Source organism: Maylandia zebra, linkage group LG11, assembly GCF_041146795.1.
Source record: "Maylandia zebra isolate NMK-2024a linkage group LG11, Mzebra_GT3a, whole genome shotgun sequence".
Lineage (NCBI taxonomy): Eukaryota > Metazoa > Chordata > Actinopteri > Cichliformes > Cichlidae > Maylandia > Maylandia zebra.
Window position 1 is genome coordinate 32,939,365 of NC_135177.1, and position 19,674 is coordinate 32,959,038.

A 19,674-nucleotide genomic window follows, 5' to 3' on the forward strand; every position below is an offset into this window, starting at 1 on the left:
ATGAGGGGGAAAAAACAGCTTGAGCCTGCTTCTTGAGTAAGCATAATGAAGGCTTTGATATGAATATGTTGCATATTAACAAAAGTTGCATTTGTTTTGTTTTCTTTATTTGCTGTCATTAATATATTGCCCGATCAGGCCTGTTTGAGTTTGTTATACATTTATTGGCAAATATGGATGAAAGCAACGCTGGTGTTGAGGTTGTATATAGGGCTTGTTTTCTACGCTCTCTGTACTATATATTAAGCCCTATATTTTGTTCCACATTACACGGTGGTACTATAATAAAAACAATGTCTATTTTTTCTTCATTTAATGACAAATTACAGTATATTGTGTGTTTATACAACATAAAACACATTCAATATTTAAAAATAAAATAAAAACAAACTAAAACGGTACACTTTATATAAAAAGAGGGATGAACGTTTTGTCTGAAATGTGAAACCACTGCTGATGTACCTTAAACCAGCCTCATTTCTAATGAACAGCAGGGGCCAACTGGTTGCAAAAGTTAAAGTAAAATTGTTTTTATATATAGCACTTTCAAGATAAACATTACAAAGTGATTCACAACAAAACACTAGAAATAAAGACATAAATGATACCCAAAGGGAAGTTTGAAAAGATGACTTCTTAGCTGCTTTTTAAAAGAGATCACTGAGACCACAAATCCCACGGTCTGACTGTGTATAAGTCTATAAAAAGATTTATTGCCTACAGCATGATGTCAAATTTGCAAGTTATATTCACATTTACAGTAAAATAGGTGAGAAAGAGGGTACGTTTTATGGTGTTTCCAGCCTGTTTCTAAAACTCCCAAGATGGGTCTTCACTAACTTTAAGGGTGACATCATAGTGGCTACATCCATCTTTTCCACACAGTTGCTGTAAAACTAACTACGTCCCAGTATAAAAACATAATCACCCCCACAACATTGTTTGATCCTTGGGTGCACTAGAGGGACTTTTTCCTCTCCTCGCAGCGAGGTCCAGAGAAAGGAGGTCGACAGCGACATTTGTTGGGAGAAACGCACTTCCCTCCGTGCAAGCAGGGCTGACTGCATACAGCTACGGACAAAAGAAAACAAAAGCACAGGTACTATTTGTAAAACCAGGGGAATGGGAAATGAGTGAAGAGCTTGTAAATTCTAGCATCATAAACTCCAGCAGCTGGTCTCAAAGGTGTGAAGTGTTGTGACATCTGGAAATACACTAAGCTGAAAAGCAAATCCAAGGTGCAAAGAGAAAAATTGGTTATGTAAAATGCACTGGTGTGAGAATGGTGCAATGTAGTCAAGAGAGCAGAAAGTACCGGAACTGGATGAAATGAAAAAAACTTTATCATAAGAAATAAATGCTCCCAGTGAAGGGCCAGCATCAGAATTGGGGTCATAACACGACTCCGTACATCTGAGACTCCTCGATTATTTAACCCAGTCTCATCACAGCAAAACGTTATCGGTCTTTGGGAACAGTGCACTCACCCATATGGCAGGCACCACCCAACCATCCCTCCGTGCAGCTGCAGATTCCTGGAGCCACACACAGCCCTCCATTCCTGCAGCCCTGGGGACAAATTGCTGCATGGGAAACAAACCATAGAGGGGTTTGCTCAGCGTGGAACAGAAATATGAAAAAGAAAAACTTACAATAAAAGTTTGTGCTTTGTGAACACATGTGAACATATTTTTATTTAATTCAGGCAAAAGTCAAATGTGAAAATTTGACATTGGTCAGACCATACAGTGGCAGTAGCGGCTGTAATGTACCATTGGTACATGCACGTGACGTTTTTCAGGCATTTTCAGCCTTTATTGGACGGTGACAGTAAAGAGTGGACAGGCAGAGATCAGGCCTTCACTATTATTATCTACAAACCCCACCGAGCTTTGCAGGTCCCTGCAGCACTTCAGCATATGGTTCACTTGCTCAAGCATCATCCTGGCCTTTATGATTCCTGCTTAACTACATATGTAACTATCCTATGACATTATGTTTAGCAAGTGATTGGTCTGTTGTGTTGGTTGCTAAGTTAATTGTGGTTTTATGTTGATGGTGTACTTGTAAAATTAGTGCCATGCATATAAGAGAAGGAGTTCATATTAGATTTAAGCCCTCCCGGTGCCAATGACCCAATGTGTATAATGTGTATGTTAGCAAATATGGAAAATGAGCGTAGGAAGTCAGCTAATGAATGAAACAGCTTTAATCCTAGAAGAGCAGCAAGGCTGAATATTTCATCTAGACCACAGAAGACGGATTGCTAGTCCAACAGATCCTTAATTTCACATGGAGAATGCATTAGTGGAAGCAGTCTAACAACAGATTTTCATCACTAAAAAGTCAAGTCTGAGTTTCATTTGAAGAAAAATCTTGGTAGACATATAAAAAATTGGCTTTTCAATCTTTGCTGTTTTTTTTTTCCAGTTCAAACTGAACTGCAGTTTTCTGCCAATATTACAAACTTCACCACAGCTCTCCAGTTGTTACACCTGCATGTCTGCCTCATCCACTAAGTCAGACTGACTGTTGCTTCCCTTGGTGACAGCTTCTTGGAGCCATAAAAAGCCTTAAACATCCACTAATGTCTGCAGCTGATGAACAGCTCCATTTGGCACCTTTGACCTCCTGTGTTAATTGGGTAATTAGATACAGCCACGAACCCTCCTGGCATTTTGATCCGGCCCAGCTTGAAGGGCAGATACACTTGGCCACGCCGTTGACAGCAGTGCATTCTCCTCCGTTCCAACATCCCCCATCGCACGTCACTGCAAAACACACACACGCACACACACACACTGTTCATGAGATATTTTTACCATACCACAAAAGATTTAAGTTAATTTGGGTATAAACTCCCCAAAGCACCCAGGAAATTCTTCACTACACACCATTCTGTTGGAATGCATTGACTTATGCATTCATAAACTTAATAAAACACATTTAAAAAAATCTAATCCATAAAATGTTTTAAGAACTTAGACAAACAAATGAGGCAGTACGTGAGCAACAGCTGAAAACTGTGTGTAGTATTCTGAATAATAGTAAACTGAATACAAATGAATAGAGCAGGAAAATACACCAAAAGCAAAGAATAACTGTCATCATGACACGCACACACGTGTTAATACACTTAATGTATTAGAACTGTCCCGCTCCCATGAACTCGTTTACCTTTGTGACAATATCTTCCTCCAAATCCAGGAGGACATCTGCATTTTCCAGGGCGAAGACACACTCCTCCATTTTTACATTTGGGATCACAGTTGGCTGCAAAATTATCCACCACAGTTTTTTTAATAGGCTTCAAAGTTTTGACCTTCTTTCTCAGAAGTCTTCGTCACTTTAAATTAATTTGCAACAAAATAAGTTAGTCATAAACTGGGTCAATAAATAAAGTGGCACATTAAACCATTTATTCATAGCTGAGCTTGGCACGAGGTCTTCCCTGTGCCATCATCAGAATTTGAAATTACGCGCAGATAAAAGGTTTGTCACGTCACCATACTGGCAGGTCTCTCCTTCGTAGCCCCGGGAGCAGAAGCATGTGTTGTTGCGGATGCAGACTCCGGCGTGTTCGCACGGCGGCTCGCACTTCGCTTTCAGGTCAAAGACGAAGCCGACCGCGACACCCCGGGGCGCGTCCGAGCCTCCGGAGCACACACCGGCGAGCGACATCAAAGAGGCAAACAGGAGAGGTGCAAAGAACATGGCCGGATGTGCTTTGTTGCTCAAATGAAGAGTGAAAAGAAGCGAAGCGGTGGACGGATGGAGGAGGAGAAAGTCTCCTGAAGAAACAGGCAAAACTTCTCGGCCAGGATGGTGGTGGTGAGGCGGAGCAGGGAGAGCGCCCTGGGGTGGGGGCTGGGGCTGTTTTTCAAGACTTTGGATCAAATCTATGCAGTCCATATTTGCATGAAACATATAGGTTAGACCACCGCGCAGATTACGCAGTGGGGTTACATGAAGTAAAAGTTTGACTCTGCCACAACAGATTCATAATGATGAGGTTTCCCAATAGTTTGTCTGGAGTTATGACAGAGATGCTCAAGATACTAATTAAATTAGGGCCTAAAACATGTGGATAGCACAGCTTCACCATGCTGCTCTATAGCAAAATACTCCAAAGAAGGATTTAAGAGTAATCTGATTGTATTTGCAGTCTGTTCATTGTGCAATAATTTATCTAAGGAATGCTACAAGTGGTAACATAAAAAGTATTTTTATTGTTGCTTAGATTAAAGCGGTTGTGTTTCATATGTAGTTTATATGTAGCACCCACAAAGAGAGTAATATAACTGCTCCAGAATGTCTAATAAATAAATAAAAATCTGTAGTGTAGTTTGTTTTGTTTTTTTGCTAACCATAAAATAAAAATGTTTCAACAAATGTAAGAGCTCACCTGTATGAACTGTATGAAACACTGCTACCTGCTGTTTAATCCTCACTGATCCTGTGCTACATGTTTGGGACAGTCTACCATAAGGTGGCTGGATGAAATAAATGGACAAGTTTCTGGTACATATGCACATTTGTTGAGTAACTATACTCACTATACTTGGTATCTTCTAGTACAACATTTGCTCCACAAAATGAGACACAAAAGATGCACAACTGATTTTGAAGGTCATCAGTTGACCTAATATATCTACACACATTCAGGAAGCTCACTTTACCCAAATATTTAACTTTATTAAAGTTACATAGCATCTTTAACTAGTGGTATTTAAACAACATCTTACTCACTTCTGTTATAACAGCAAGGACTGATTTCTAAGGCACATAATTCATAATTTGTGCAAAGTATTATTTTTCATGGCTACACATCTAAGGTTTTATTTTGGTTTAAAGAAACTGCTGTGAAATATGCAACAAAAGAAAAGTGCAGTATTTTATACTGAGTACATATTTCACAGCGATGTTGACAAACTATATCTAAAAGACTGTAGAATCACTTTAAATGTCTATGATTATATTTGTCAGAAAGACAGAGTTTGGGATGTTAGTCTATGTAGAGCACATATGGAAAAACCATTTCCTCTTGTTTGGTGAAAAGAAACCCTGGGCCTGTATGAAGGACGGGGTGAGGGGGAAGTTCTGTTGTAATGACAATAACACAACCAATCAGTAGCGGATGTGGTTCTTCTCTCTGCTCCCTTAAAGCTGTTCAGAGACCAAACAGGCAAAGTAGCTTTCTGTTTGATTCTCTGCGTTTTGCATTTTTCAGTAAAAGTGAACAGTGTTTCTTTATTCTGAGTTCTGTGAGCTCAGAATAAACAGAGTTTGCATAATACTTGGACTACTCCAAGTACAAGATTTAAATTTCCATAAACGGTATGGAGTCGCTCTGCTGCTTATTCACGGAAAGCTTCTCTGGACAAGCAGAGTCTTTCCTTGGACTCACCACATCAGACTTGTCGTGCATGACAGAGTCCAGCTGGAAGAGAGACAACTGGACTTTATGAAGACCTTAGCATAGTTCTTCCCAAACAATCTGAACTGAAGTAGCTCACAACAAATGCAGTTATGTAGATTTAGTTGGCACAACACACAAATATTCCAAACATCTAAAAATCAAGAATCAGCATTATACTAAGCAGTGTCGGGACAGTGAGTCTGACCTTTTAACTTGATTTAAATGGGTTTCCTCTGTGGCCAGTTTAGAAGTGTGAGTTTCACTCATATCTGGGTGGATTTCTTTGGTAATAAGATTTTCATTGAAACTGGTGATAATGTGTTGAGTCACTTTAAATCAATATAGTCCTGTAGGGAGAAAATAATAGGTTGTCGCTTATTTGCAGAGTGATATCTTCATGTGGTTTATTTGATAATGCACTATATTCAACCTGCTAATCAGCAGTTAGCCTGCGTAACCACCAAAAAAGATAAAGAATAACAACAAAGATGAATGCCATCGTGTTAAAAATCCAAAGGGGAAATCACTCATTTAGTAATAAAGTACCTCCAGAAGCAAAAATAAAAGTACAGTGCTGCCCCACTAACACTCTACTGGCAACAACTAAAGTACAATCAGTAAGCAAAATACATTAGCGATGGGGGCAAGAGGGTTTTTTCTCTGTTGTATGTATTCCAGTGCAGCTCTGGTCTAGACCTGTGACCTGGATCCCGGAGTGGAAGTGAGCTGGTGGTTTAATGACTGCAACAGATGTGAACATACCATGATACACAAGGGGCCTGTGCCTCTCGCTTTAGGAAACAAACAGATGGATAACACCAGAAAGAAGTTTTGAAAGCAGAGAACAAAATTAGGTTCTTTGAAAATAGTAATAAATATTACTATTATCATTAATAAATAGCTTAAACACACACAGCTTTACAACCACATCCTCAATTCTAATTTATTATGAGCATAAATGGAAGTTAATAGATGTTGCTTTATGTGTGTGCGTCAGCTCTGTGGATAGTTGCTGGAGTGAATAGGTTCGTGACAGGATCCCAACAACATTAATGAGTGTGTTTGTGTGGGACACCGTACTAATGCTAAGAGGCAGATAAACAGATTTGGCATGAGGAATATGAAGGACAGTTACGCTAAAGTTTGTCACTGGTCTTCTGCAATATTACTGCAAATTTGCAATCTTATTTCCAAATTTCATCTCTGAGTTTCAGTAGGAATGCACAGACAATGTCAAAGAGAAAACGTTATTTGGAGACATGTGCTCGTGAACTAGATCAGAATATGGGACACTATTTCATTTTGTGAGAAGAAAGAACAAGTTCCAGATAAAAGTACAGTATCTGGTCACCCTACAATAGCTGCAGCCCCCTGGTGGGTTGTGAGGATACTGCAGGTGTAGTTCTTTTGGTGTAATACAATAAAACCCTGTTATCCTCAATAAAAGGAAGATGTTTATGTCGGGTACATTTTCTAGACAAAATCATTTATGGACAACTAATTTATGATCAGATGAAATTTGTTTTCGCACATTTGTAAGAAACCTGCAAATTTTATCTCCTATTCATTGCTCAAACATCTGCATCCAGTCCACTGAAATGGACTGGATGCAGATGTTTGAAAACATGAAGACCTACTTTTTCTTGTCTTTTAAACGTCCAGTTTCAAGTATTAATGTGCAGTAATAACAATGGAGTAATGAAAAGGTAAGAATTTGGAGACCTTCATACTTCAGCTGAGTGAGACATTTGGCACCATTCTGTGTGTACACAGTATATTAGAAGCACACCAAGAAAACACAAGAAACGCTCAAAATGAATAGATTTTATTGTCACCGGCATGCATGAAAAACACAAAACCACTGTTTAGATGTTAGAAAATAGCTGGGAAACTTTCACATTTATGGAATATTACGAACAGTTTGATTTCGGTTTACTTTCTTCAAAATGACGTGTAGAAATGTGGAGATTTTGCAGCGATTTAAACTGTGAAACTTTGCATGTTGATTTAAGAAATTATATTTATGTGATCAAAACAGCAAATTACACCATGGCCCACAAAAATAGGATTAATTTAAATTTTTAAAAAAAGGTGACATTTGTATGAATAAGCCTATGACATAAAAATATTATTATAAGTTATTTTCTTATCAAGTGAAAAATGTATTTTATTTTTCAGTAAAATATGCTCATTAAGGTCTTCAGAGTAGTCACGCGTCGCTTTTAACCTGATGATTAACAGAGTTACACACACACACCGCACAAAAACTAAAAGTTTAGAATAAATCAGTGATGACGTGAGTCTGCTGTACTGCTCTACACACTAACAAAATTCATGAAACAAAAAGAGAGAGGCTGTTTGTAGAAAGGAGTCAAATAAGAGCAGAAAGGAATGATTAGGAACACCTCAGTAGTTTTACTTTCAAAAGTCAATTCTCTCTCACACGTTTTAGAAACGATTTCATAAAGTGGTGTAGAATGAGAGGGGCTGTGAGCAGCTTTCCCCTTCTATTTAAGCAATATTGACATTACCTTCTCTTCAAAAGGTCCAGCTAAAGTGCATCGTAAGTAAAGCTATTGCTTCCAGTATTTCAAATACAGAGGAGGAGTGATACTGAATATTGAATAATGTGCTCTGTTTTTACCAGCCTGGAAAAACTACAAACCTCTCGTCTATGGGCCATGAGGAGGATTTACAGGTCTGGTTCACGAGGGATAAACCATCGTTTGGTGGTTTTATTGCAAAACGTCTATTCTAAACATCATGTTTGTCCTCTAAACAGAATAAACTATTCAGGACTTAAAAACTGATGAGCCACTACGACTAAATTAAAAGCAAAGATGTTTTGTATGGAGGTCAACAGCAGTATCTGATGCCTAAGCTCTTTTGCTTCCCTTATTGGTAGACCTGCACATGCCCGTGCAACGAGGTGGTGTTCCCCCCACAGTCCACATACTGGTACATCTCCTGGGAGACCTGCTCCGTGTGGCCAAAGTAAGACGTTGTCACCATCACCCTGAAAAGCAAACAAGAGTCAAACATGATCAAAGTGCAAGAGATCAGTGGAAATAGTTGTGCAGCAGTCTGATATCACTGCTATCATTATTTGCTGTTGAAAGTACTGTAGCTCAGAACTTACACCAGTGCATTTCCTCCATCTATAGATCTATCACACCTAGACTCAACATCTTGTTCTGGCCTAAGCTCTAAATAAATTCTGTGCAGCGTTCTTGTGAATTGAAGTGGAATAAACCTCTATGTTATTCTATGTGGCATATCAAGTCTTCTCTGCACAGAGCAGTTTTTCATAGTTATTCGAAAATTAAAGAAAGGGGAAACATTATCATATGAAGCGTCCATGAAGAGCTTACAATTTCTGATTAAAAGTTAACTATCACAGCCATGTACCTATAAACAGCTAAAAAGATTAAATATCTTGAAAATAGTAACAAATCTGATCAATCTGGATTCAGCACAGTAAAAATCAATAAGAAACAACACATTTTATCTTCAAAACAAACAACTTCTGAAGTTGACTTTTTGACTGCTGGGTTTGGACAGCTTATTGTTCTGATCCTCACTTGAGGGGTAGACTACAAACAAAATTCAACACAGCCAGGCTTTCTTTATGCTAGCTGTCCTAACAAAACCCCAAACCTCAGTTGGAGATAACTGTTATCACAGTTAAGAACAGGGTTTATCAGCTTCCTCTATCAGGCAGGGGTATATGCATCAGGCTCTGTGCGTGCTCAAACCAAACTGGGCATTTTGCAAGTCATGTGACTCTTCTTCTGCATGAAAGAATCATAATAGGTGCTGTCTACTCCAATCAGAAGCATTATCAACTGATGATGATAAAATTGTGATTAAGAAGATAAAAAACATTACAGCAAAATGCATCACTGCAAATAAAACAAAAAAAAATTATATAATGTTGCAGAAAATCATTAATCTGGTGGTTTCGTGCACAGAGTAGTCCAAAACATTTGAATTCAAGTTATTTTATCTCTGAGCACGCTCTCTGTGCTGCTGTTTAGCTGCTCTGAAACTGTAAACTGGATCCATTTTAACATTAAAACTAAATTAAAATTGCTGCACTTTGTCAGCAGATCAAAGTGAAAACTATTTTATGGATTGAACAGGTATTCCTGCTGTCTGTTCTTGTAGCGTCCAGCAGTGTAAAGGAGACTAAGCAGTAGATTAGAATCAAGTACAACAAGGTTTATACAATTTCTGCATAACAAAATAAATCAGTATACATTTCAGGTGCTTCAGTGGTTTAAGCGGTGGTACGGCTTAACGACTTGGACATATAAAACATATTCCCCCAGTAGATAATCTAGATAACATTTAATACATGCTGTAAATAAAAGAATCAGTGAAACCATGAAACATAATCTGATCAGAAGCAGGTTATCTGTTCAGTCTAAGTTACCACAGTGACTTAGTCAGATAAAAAGAAATCCACTTTTATGACACAGAAACCTTTAGCCTGGACCTGCTCACTAAGTCATTAATCTGGCTTCATAGTGCAGGCCTCAGGTCTATGTTATTCTGCATTTACTACAACATGCATCAGCAGCAGGAGATCTGAGATAGCATGGAGCAAAGTGTCAGCAGTTAGCTACACCAACAGCCAACCACAGCTTTTCAGGTGAGTCATGCTGAAAAGCTCAGATAACACCCTGTTGACTTCTCTTTCTTGCTCTTATTACAGTCAAAAACTGGTTGGGAGGCTTTCCTTGTACTTATAACATCACAAAATCGACTCCTAGGAATATGACTTCACAGCTATCAGTTCCACTCCTCACTTGACAAGTTTGCATGATAGTAAGAAAAGTCTCATTGAGAGCAGGCAAAGGAGAAACTAGAATAAACAGTAGTTGTGAAGAGTCGCACAGTGAGCTGAAAAGAGATTGGTGCAAACAATGAAAACAGTGACCCCCCCTTCGCCTGTATTTGCTTTGGTCTCACTGGGATTTTTTAATTTTACTAAGAAATGCCAATCAACTAAATTTACATTCTTGGATTTATTACATTTTATTTAAACAAAACAGTGAAGCAAAGCCTGACATTGTCTTATGTAAAAAATTAACTTCCAGTCTGATCCTCAGAGTGACTGTGAAAACAGATCATTCATTTAACATTAGTATCAGATGAGTACTTGACATTGAAAAATGCATGAAGCCAACAGATCTGTGTCGTATCAGAGCTGGGAAAAGTTGCATTGGTGCATCGTTAGAAAGCTGTAGTTGCTGCCAAGGTGTCGCAAATCTTGCAAATAAAGCTGATAAGAGCCCTGCTTCCTCTGCACATTTAGACTGTAGTTTCATGGATTTTAAAATTTCCTAGAGGTAAAACTTAAATTAGTCCATCTGAAAATCTGGTATTGCCAAAAGCTTTATAAATTTTTTTATTGACATTACCTCATTGGCCTGACATTTATAATAATGTGATCAATGAGGTTAGCAGCCTCATGGAGCTGTAGAAACACTCGCAGGTGTACGGGAGTGCTACAGAACAGTGCTGCTTTTAGCTTAAGACATTTCTGCCAGACTGCAGCAAGACGCAAGCTTTTTCCCCCTGCATGTCACTGCATGGTATTAATATAATTACTTATTTGCTTGGTATGCTTGTCTGTTTAAATAGCAGAAGTGATTATCAAACCAGTTTTAACATCCACTTGCTTCCTAATTTTTTGAAGAGAGTCAATTACTAGTGCAAGCAAATAATTTCTCACAAAGACACGGCATCATTTTCATACTGTCAGCTGTGAGCGGCAGTGTCCTAACACTGAAGTGTGTGTGTGTGTGTGTGTGCGCGCGCGTGGGGGGGGGATTGAATAACTTTGCTCATCATTACTTCTGTCAGAACTGACTTTTTAAAGAAAATCTATTCTTGGACTCTTTTAGAGTCATTCTGCATTCTTCACACTTGGGGGGTGGGGGCGTTATTTAGCTTATACTGAACTTCTGCCTTAGGCTGTTGTAGCACCCGACTCTTTAAGATCACCCTTTTCTTGTAACTGGCTGCAAACGCAGAAAAAAAAAATACAGTATTAGTGACATCTTCCCTCACTAACATAAGAAAATCTGTCTGAAACTGACCCATCCCCCATTTTTACAAGTGTATACGACATAATATAATTTTCTCTTATGTATACTATAGTTATTCTTATAAATCCAACTGTTTGATTCATCTTCCTAAAATATTCAAGACAGACTGAAGGGATTTTAAAAATAAAAGTCTTTTTAGAGGCAAATGAATACACTCAATTGCAACAAGACACTCGATTAGATAGTCACAACTGACCTTTATTGTATCATGGTCCAGATATAAAACCACTGAAAGGCTACATTAGGTTTTAGGATATTGGCTGCTTTTCTCATCCTCATTTTTACTGGCATTCATCAGTGCAATGATACTGATGATACTTGGCTAGAGACCAATGGTTTGCCTTCCCCGACATTCGATTCAGAGAATTAATTAGGAGAAATGTTAACTGCTAAATTTACAGTCTGCTTCCAAGTCAGATTTGACGTGTAAATGAGCAAAGCACCCAAAGGCCCGGGGCTTCTGCTGATCTGAACAGTGCCCCACAGCAGAAGGCTGTTTGCTCTGGGCAGATCTTCAGTGTGTGTGGGTGTGTGGGTGAAGTTATGCAAGTGTGGAGGAGGGAGCTGAGAGTAAAGACTGATGCTCAGCTGAGCACAGTATCAGACATAAAAAGAAAAATATTCAATATCTTGTCATACTTACTGCATCATGACCACTATGTTGTGAACTTTAATTGTTGGTAAGGTGCAGTAGTCACTGAAAGAGAGACAAGTAAGATTAAACATGATACTGATCTGAGTGTAAAATGCCTTATTAATAGGACTTCAAATAAGATACTCACAACATGTAACTCAATTCATCAGCGATGATGGTGGGGACCATGTAATCAATCTGTAAACACAATTCAGAGAGAAAAGATATTAGATTTGAAAATCCATTTTCTGCCACTTATCCAGCGGGGGGCTGGGGCCTATCCCAGCTGTTACAGAGGAAAACCAGCGTGCACCCCGGACAGGTCGCCAGTCTATCGCAGAGCTAACACAGAGATAACATTCACGCTCACACTCACAACTATGGCTAATTTAGACTTGCCTGTCAACCTAAACCTATGCATGTTTTTGGACTGTGAGAGGAAGCTACAGCATCTGGAGAGAAACCACACGAGCACAGAGAGAGCATGCAAACTGCACACAGAAAAGCCGCAGCTGGACACGTTTCAAATTCACTAGCAAAATAAAGAAAGTCAAGAAAAAAACAAACAGAAACTGTGAGGGATACTTTGTACTCAGTTGTACATTTTTAGGGCTCACTGAGCCAAGTGATCAAGACAATCTCCAAACTACACTGCAACATTATAATACTGACACTGGGGTGCAGAAAAATGGTAACCTCCTACATGGCCTGCTATGGTATATCTATCAGAACACCAATGCTGTAGTGATTTTAATGATTTAGCCTTCCCCCCCCCCTTTTTTTTTTAAAAAAAAGTATTTTCTACCATAACTAACAAACCAGTAATGTGTGAAATGGTTTTGGTGAATTGTATATTTTTGAAGCATCTTCCAGAGCTGAACTTTGTAGATGACCTCTGCACACTCATCTCACACAAAGGCCTTTACTTTATTTCCCCATGTTTTTAAAGCCTCACCCTGTACTGTGTTTTCACAGTAAGAAGGTGCTGCAGTAGTACAATAGGAATGACATAGTGAACTGACGCCTTTAGCATCAACCTGGTCTTAGATGCACACATACACCTCGAATTAGCTTGTGGGTTGCCAAGTTGTGGTAAGTGGAAATTGTATGTAAGATATTTATGAGTGTTTGTGTATGTAGGCTGTTTCATAGAACCTGGAAAATTCAGAAAAACACACAAAGCCGACTGATGCACAAATTCCATTTATGCATAATAAAGTTTGAGGTTAGTGCAAATCATGTGAGTTTCCTGAGAGAAAAACGCATCATATTTGATTCAAGAGGATTTCAACATTTAGGAGAACCCAGATTTTATCGGAGAAAATATGTGAGAAAAGTGGTCTAAACACAGAAAACATATATCAACCTACCTGCTGTTCATCCAGTGGTATGATCACTGTGCTGTTGCTAAGCCTGGCCTTCCCTATCACCGTCTTGGAGAACTGCACTTGGGCTGTGATGTTGGTCACAGTTATGGCATAGTAGTTATTGTTGGTGATGTTCAGTGTGTTCTAGAGAAAAGAAGGTAGTTAATATGGCAAACTTGTTAGCAAACATTATTGATTTAGAGCTGTCCTTGGTCATTGCCTGTCTAAGCATGCTAGCATCAATTTAAATATTTTTAAAAAATGCGTAATTCAAAATTAAGAATTAAACCATGCAGCATTCTACTGATGCAATACTATCAGTAAATTCAGTTAGATTATTAATTACGTTTTATTTTGTATATATTTTATGTATCATTTATTATAAAGTGCTCACACTTACTGTAAGGTTGAGATAGACAATTCGTTTGTCATGGTCATAGGAGACATAGGCAGACTTCACTCCCACATAGGAGACATCAATGGAGCGAGGGAATAGGAAGAAAACTGCCAGGCCAGACAGCAGCAGGCACAGAGCGACTGATATTGTGACATACAGCTTTCTGCAGGAGATTGAAAGGAGAAGTCAAAAGCTGAAACAGCTGTTGGCTTCAAAGTCTGTTGTGCTGCTGTGTGTTCATTTAGTTTCATCACACGCACAGCTAAGGCAGCTAATTTATAAAAAGAGCACACAATGCAGACTTACGTCCTGCTTGGTCTGAGCCTTTGGTCGCTGTATGGAATCAGAGCCACAAGCTGATTCTCTTGACCTGTTGAATGAGTTTAAAAAAAAAAAGTGTAACTGCTGGAATCGATTTCGCATCACTGCTTTAAAACTACATCCAAAGAAGAATCTTCGCCTAGTTTATTTTTCTCACTTAAAATTGCAATTTTCAGGTCTTGACTCGATTTCTAATGGTGGCACCTAAGTAATTAAACCACCTCTTTGAAGTAGGGCATATCAAATGGGAGACAACTTGATAATATCAATAAACTAATTTAGATCAGTATATTCCTCTTGATCCAGAAAACTTGGCCTTGGCAGAAATGTTCAGTCCTGAGTTCCAGATCTGGTTTTAAGTATGAGTGATAAGCAAGTGCAGGCCAAGCCAGTTTTAATAGTTGCCAAGAAAAGAACTGTGGTCTTAAGAACATAACTACGACTTTAAGTTATAACAATTTTTGTAAGCAATATTTCCGTTTTTGTCCTTGCTTTTCTTACTGGTTGGAAATTGAGGTGACATGTGGAAAAGGGTGATGCAAATGCAAGCAACACTTGCATGAAAATGTGCAAGCAGTTGGATTGCATGTTTCCTTATAATGCAGAGTTGTCAGTCAAACTTGATAAAACCAAATGCATACAGCATTCATTAAGCCATTACTAAAGGTTTATAATAAATTGGGATGGTATTCTTGTAAATTTCAACTTGATTCATGGGTATTTTGTACAGATGGGTACTTTAATATCTCTGCTTTTAAAAAACTCTTAACAGTTAAACATTTAACAGCTAAGCTTTACCACGAGGGATTCTGCCAGTGCCCTGGCATGTGGGGCAGGTAACGCTGTCCCGTCCAGTGAACTCCACATAGGGGAACTGAGACACATCTCCATTCTTTCCATCCTCTTCTGTGTGACTCCCCCCATACTCCGTCAGAGCATCTTGACTCTCGTCTTTTTGCTTAGCTAAGAGTGACTGGGTCTTGCCCATAGCTGCAGCTGTCTGTAATCAGCAGAAAAAAAAGAACATACAGAGAGAGGAACTTCTGCACAAGTTCAGCACGCCATGCTGACTAACCACATGCCAGAGAGCCATTTGGATGTAAAATTAGATCTGGATGTATCCCAGTAAACACTTCCCAGGGAAACAAACTTCATCACAAAAGTCTTTTGTAAATCTGTTGGAATTCAAACATAGACTCTATTCTTCTCTATTTTTCAATGTTGTATAAAATACATTTAACTAACACATTTGTAAGTTAAATATTTAGACCACTCTCATGGCAAAATGTGACAGGAATGAAACAGTAATTGAATTGCTCATGGTCACGCAGACAAACTGTCACATTCTTTTCTCCACCGTCAGTACGACTTTACTGTCACAGTGACAGAGTAACAGAGTTTTAAAAGAAGCGGGAACTGCTGTATTTTAACTCAAACCAGTCTTTTTCCTAAATCTAATGAATAGTTTTTAAAACCCAACCCTAAATGAGTACTTTCTAATAGATACTGATACATAGATAATAATCCAATCAAATTGATACAACAAGTCTTTCCTGTCGGGGGAGGAGGGAACGGGAGTTGGTGCAAACTATGGTGTCTAGCACCTACCTCTCCAACCTCTAAATACTGACCTACTTGCTCTTTTTAAAGTATAAAATATTAACTTGTATAGACTGAAACAAACTTAGTACATGAGACCGTTGAGAGAGTAAATTGCCTCAAGTTATGCTTGATTTGGACTACAGTGAGAAATCTATGATGTAACTGGAAACCCCTATTAATTGCTCTACCTATTTCTCCAACAAAATATGAAGAAGTGATGGGCAAATTAACTTTTGCATAGTACTACAGCTTTACATTCATAGAATGCCATAACTAGGAATTAATAGTCATAATTCAGACATAACTTGAGGACTCATAAATATGCTTTGCTGTGTGATGTGTTTCTTCAAGGTTATAAATATGTGAGCAATCTGTTTTTTTAATGATATTATTGCTTTAAGACTGCTTTGTCAAATCAATCTGACTCTAATGACTAGCAGACGTGTTCACTGAACAGGAAAAATCCGCTCCATATTTTCCAAAGTACATTTACTGCAGTGTGAGGCATTTTTAGGGCTGTGCTCATTTAAAACAGATGCTGCTGGGCACTGGTACCGGTGCATTTTATTTTTTCCCAGTACAACCAGTTTCAAATTGTCCAGCTCTCTTAGGTTATTTGCTCATTTTAGCAGTGCTGGCATGGCTTTCTGACTATGTATTGTCAAAACAATGGCATCCAGTGGGGGCTTTGGACATGCAAGTCACACACTTGCCATCTGCCTGCTCTGTGTCTCTGTATTGTGTTCGGTCTCACTGATGATAAAATAGTTGGAATTTAGGCCCATGTGTTTCTCTGGTATTTAAAACACTACTTACTCAGCAGTTGTAAATAATAATGTAATGTAAATAAGCACAGTGCCATATTCAAGTATAATAATATAAGAAAACGTGTTATATAAAGTGGTTAATATTGGTCTGTCATACACTAATATCAAAGAACTGCTGAAGTATTAATACGCCAGCTATAGTTTCAAATATACTAAGATTTCATGTGAGTACACTTAAGTAAATGACCAGTAACTGGCAGTTCTGCCTGAACTAATATCCTCATAGTAAAGAACTCTAGGTATTTGTTTTAAACCGTAAAGTAGGCCGGTGTTTCTCAACACGTATAGCACCGTCATGTTTGAGTTGCCTTTTTCCACACCGTTGGATATTCACGCTGTTTCATCTGAGGGTTGCTGAACATAAAACTATAAAGAAATGCTCCAGACTCACCTAGGCTGTTGTCTACATACACGACACACAGCAAAGGCCGCCATGCTGTTACTGCTACTGCTGAGCTGCTAAGGCTAGCCGAGGACACACAGTACCGGCCGGTGGAAAGCGGCTTTTACGCCTTTATTTTTACAAACAATAGGCACATTTAGCTTATACATTTTTTTAAAAATGTAAACATACTCTGAAAACCCGTATTCTGCGTCGACTGTAGGCTGCCAAACGTAATTCAGACATTTAATTAAAACCGGATCGACGGTTCGCCAGTCGTCGAAGTCGTTAAATATCCAACAGACGTTCGTTTAACATTCCGCTAACCGCTTACCTGATGTGTGTTTTAGTCTGTTTTACTTGCCATCCGGTGTATCTCCGTTGTTTGTTGTGGTTCACTCGCCAGCGGAGAAATAACGCCAGGAACGCCCCCCGCTCTTCTCATTGGGCAAGCCGATGATGGTGGATTTATCCGTCTGCACTGTTGTGTTCAAACAAACGGGATGCTGGAGGTGAAGCTGCACTGGGCCACACCCAGTCATTACTCAAATAACACATGTTTGTTCTTTGTGTAATGCTATGAACTATGAACTGCCTTTGTTCAGGTCATTATACCAGAAGAAGTCTTCTGGTATACTGCTGCAGCAACAGCAGTTACTTCCACAATTAGTGACAAAAATGTCAGTTACAACGCATAAACTGCGCCCCCTGGTAGGACGTGAAGATACTGCAACTTACTGTGAAAAGTTGCAAAAAACATTTTAGTTGAGATTTAATAGTCGTTACCATTGCTGTACAATATTTAAATAAAAAACAACAACAATAACAATAAAACAAAATCCCTGAAATTTAAAAAACAAACAAACCAAAAAACATTTTATATTTATTTTCTGACTTGTTTACCATCATGTCGCTGGCCACTTCAGTAGTTACACCTTGCTAGTACTGCGTTGGGACCTTTTTTGCCTTAATAACTGCCTCTATTATTTGTGGCATAGATTGACATGGTATAATCAATGCTTAGTTGGCACTAACAGGCCCAAAGCATGCCAAGAAAGTATCCCCCACACATTTACACCACCACCAGCAGCCTGAATCGTGCAGAATGGATCTATTCTTTCATCCTGTTTACCCCAAATTTTGACCGTTCCATGAGTCATCAGACCCGACTACTTTTTGGTTGTGCCGTTTTAGTGAGTCTGTGAATTGTAAGCTCACTGTTCTGTTCTGTTCTGACAAGCTGCTGCTGTAATCTGTAATCTGCTTCAATGTTTGACATATTTTACATGCTATGCATACCTCAGTTGTAACGAGTGGTTATTTGAGTTGCTCTTGCCTGCCTGCAGGTCAAAGCAGCCTGGTCATTCTTACCGGGCCTTTGATATCAATAAAGCATTTCCAACCAGAGAACTGCTGCTCACTGGATATTTTTAATTTGTTTGAACCATCCTCTGTAAACCCTGTCATAGTCTGGGTAAGCTTCCGGTACCTTTCCATTGTTGTTGTTATGACTGCAGAATCCGCCCTGGGGCGGAGCCCTCATCGTCTCACCTGTGCAACTCACCTGACCCCGTTTCTCAGTGATAAGCGAGACGGTATTTAAGACTAGCGTCACCATCTCTTCTCCTCCAGCTCGTCAACTAACTCTTTGTGCCTGCAGTGTTCTCGGCACGTCACCATCCCACTCCTCAGCCACTCGCATTCTCTGGACACTGGTCTCGATTACAGGATTCACGCACCTCCGCTCAGGAATAACTCCCCTTTGCACACGCAAGCTTGTCCTCCTGCCACCGTCTGTCTCTAAGTAAGCCACTCTGACCCAGTAATCTCCAAGATTCCAGCTTCTTCTGTTTCCCTGCTAATTGTATTCTCATTTGTTCAGTTTCGCCACGCCATGCATACTTTCCTCGTGTTTCAAGTTTATCCCCGTGTTAATAATAAGGCTTGTGAGAATCAATTTGCTGTCTCCGTGTCTGTTCTGCACTTGGGTCCACATCCAAGTACTGCCCTACAGGCCCCCTGGACAAACCCAAGAGAGCTGTTTAGGAAAATCAGTGGATCAGCAGTTTCCGAAACTCAGACCATCTGGCACCAACAACAACAATGCCCCAATCAAAGTCACTTATATCACCTGTGATTGTGATGTTCAGTTTGAATTTCAGCAGGTCCTCTTGATTGTGTCTGTATGTGTTATGCATCAAGTGGCTAAGTGTTGCATCTCATTAGATACTTGCATTAACAAGCACTCGAACAGATGTGTTCTATTAATGAAGAATTCACTTCAACAAATAAATAGTCAAACATTTTCCAGCAAGATAAAAATGTTATTTTAAATAAATCAACACCCCTGAGTCATTCTTACTGCCAACCTTAAAGCACAGGGTGAGGAGGAGTGGTAGCAGTTTTTCACCAGCTTTTTTTTTTAATTTATTTTTTTAAAGTAATAAACCAAGGCTCTAGATAGTCATAGCCAAGCCTGCACACCCTAACTCTCTCTCAAAAAACAGTTGTTCAGTTTAATTCAGCACCAAATTAGCAATCACCTCAAGTCACTTTATATTATAAGGAAGAGATCCTACAAGAATACATGTTGTTTTTATCTGTCATCC

At 39.1% G+C, this 19,674-nt stretch overlaps 2 protein-coding genes across 2 annotated transcripts; both read right to left on the reverse strand.

Moving 5' to 3' along the window:
* Positions 1-298: 298 nt before the first annotated feature.
* On the reverse strand, positions 299-3,927 carry seraf (Schwann cell-specific EGF-like repeat autocrine factor). The gene is made up of 5 exons (XM_004560192.5): positions 3,507-3,927; positions 3,178-3,273; positions 2,667-2,771; positions 1,488-1,583; positions 299-1,071 (listed from the first exon to the last, which is right to left on the reverse strand). Exons 1-5 carry the CDS (start codon positions 3,925-3,927, stop codon positions 959-961), a joined length of 831 nt encoding a protein of 276 aa, XP_004560249.2. The 3' UTR covers positions 299-958.
* Positions 3,928-7,228: 3,301 nt separating this feature from the next.
* On the reverse strand, positions 7,229-17,565 carry tmem106ba (transmembrane protein 106Ba). The gene is made up of 8 exons (XM_004560194.5): positions 17,400-17,565; positions 15,053-15,254; positions 14,240-14,303; positions 13,937-14,096; positions 13,540-13,680; positions 12,318-12,367; positions 12,179-12,232; positions 7,229-8,435 (listed from the first exon to the last, which is right to left on the reverse strand). Exons 2-8 carry the CDS (start codon positions 15,240-15,242, stop codon positions 8,315-8,317), a joined length of 780 nt encoding a protein of 259 aa, XP_004560251.1. The 5' UTR covers positions 15,243-15,254; positions 17,400-17,565; the 3' UTR covers positions 7,229-8,314.
* Between the last annotated feature and the right edge of the window lie 2,109 nt (positions 17,566-19,674).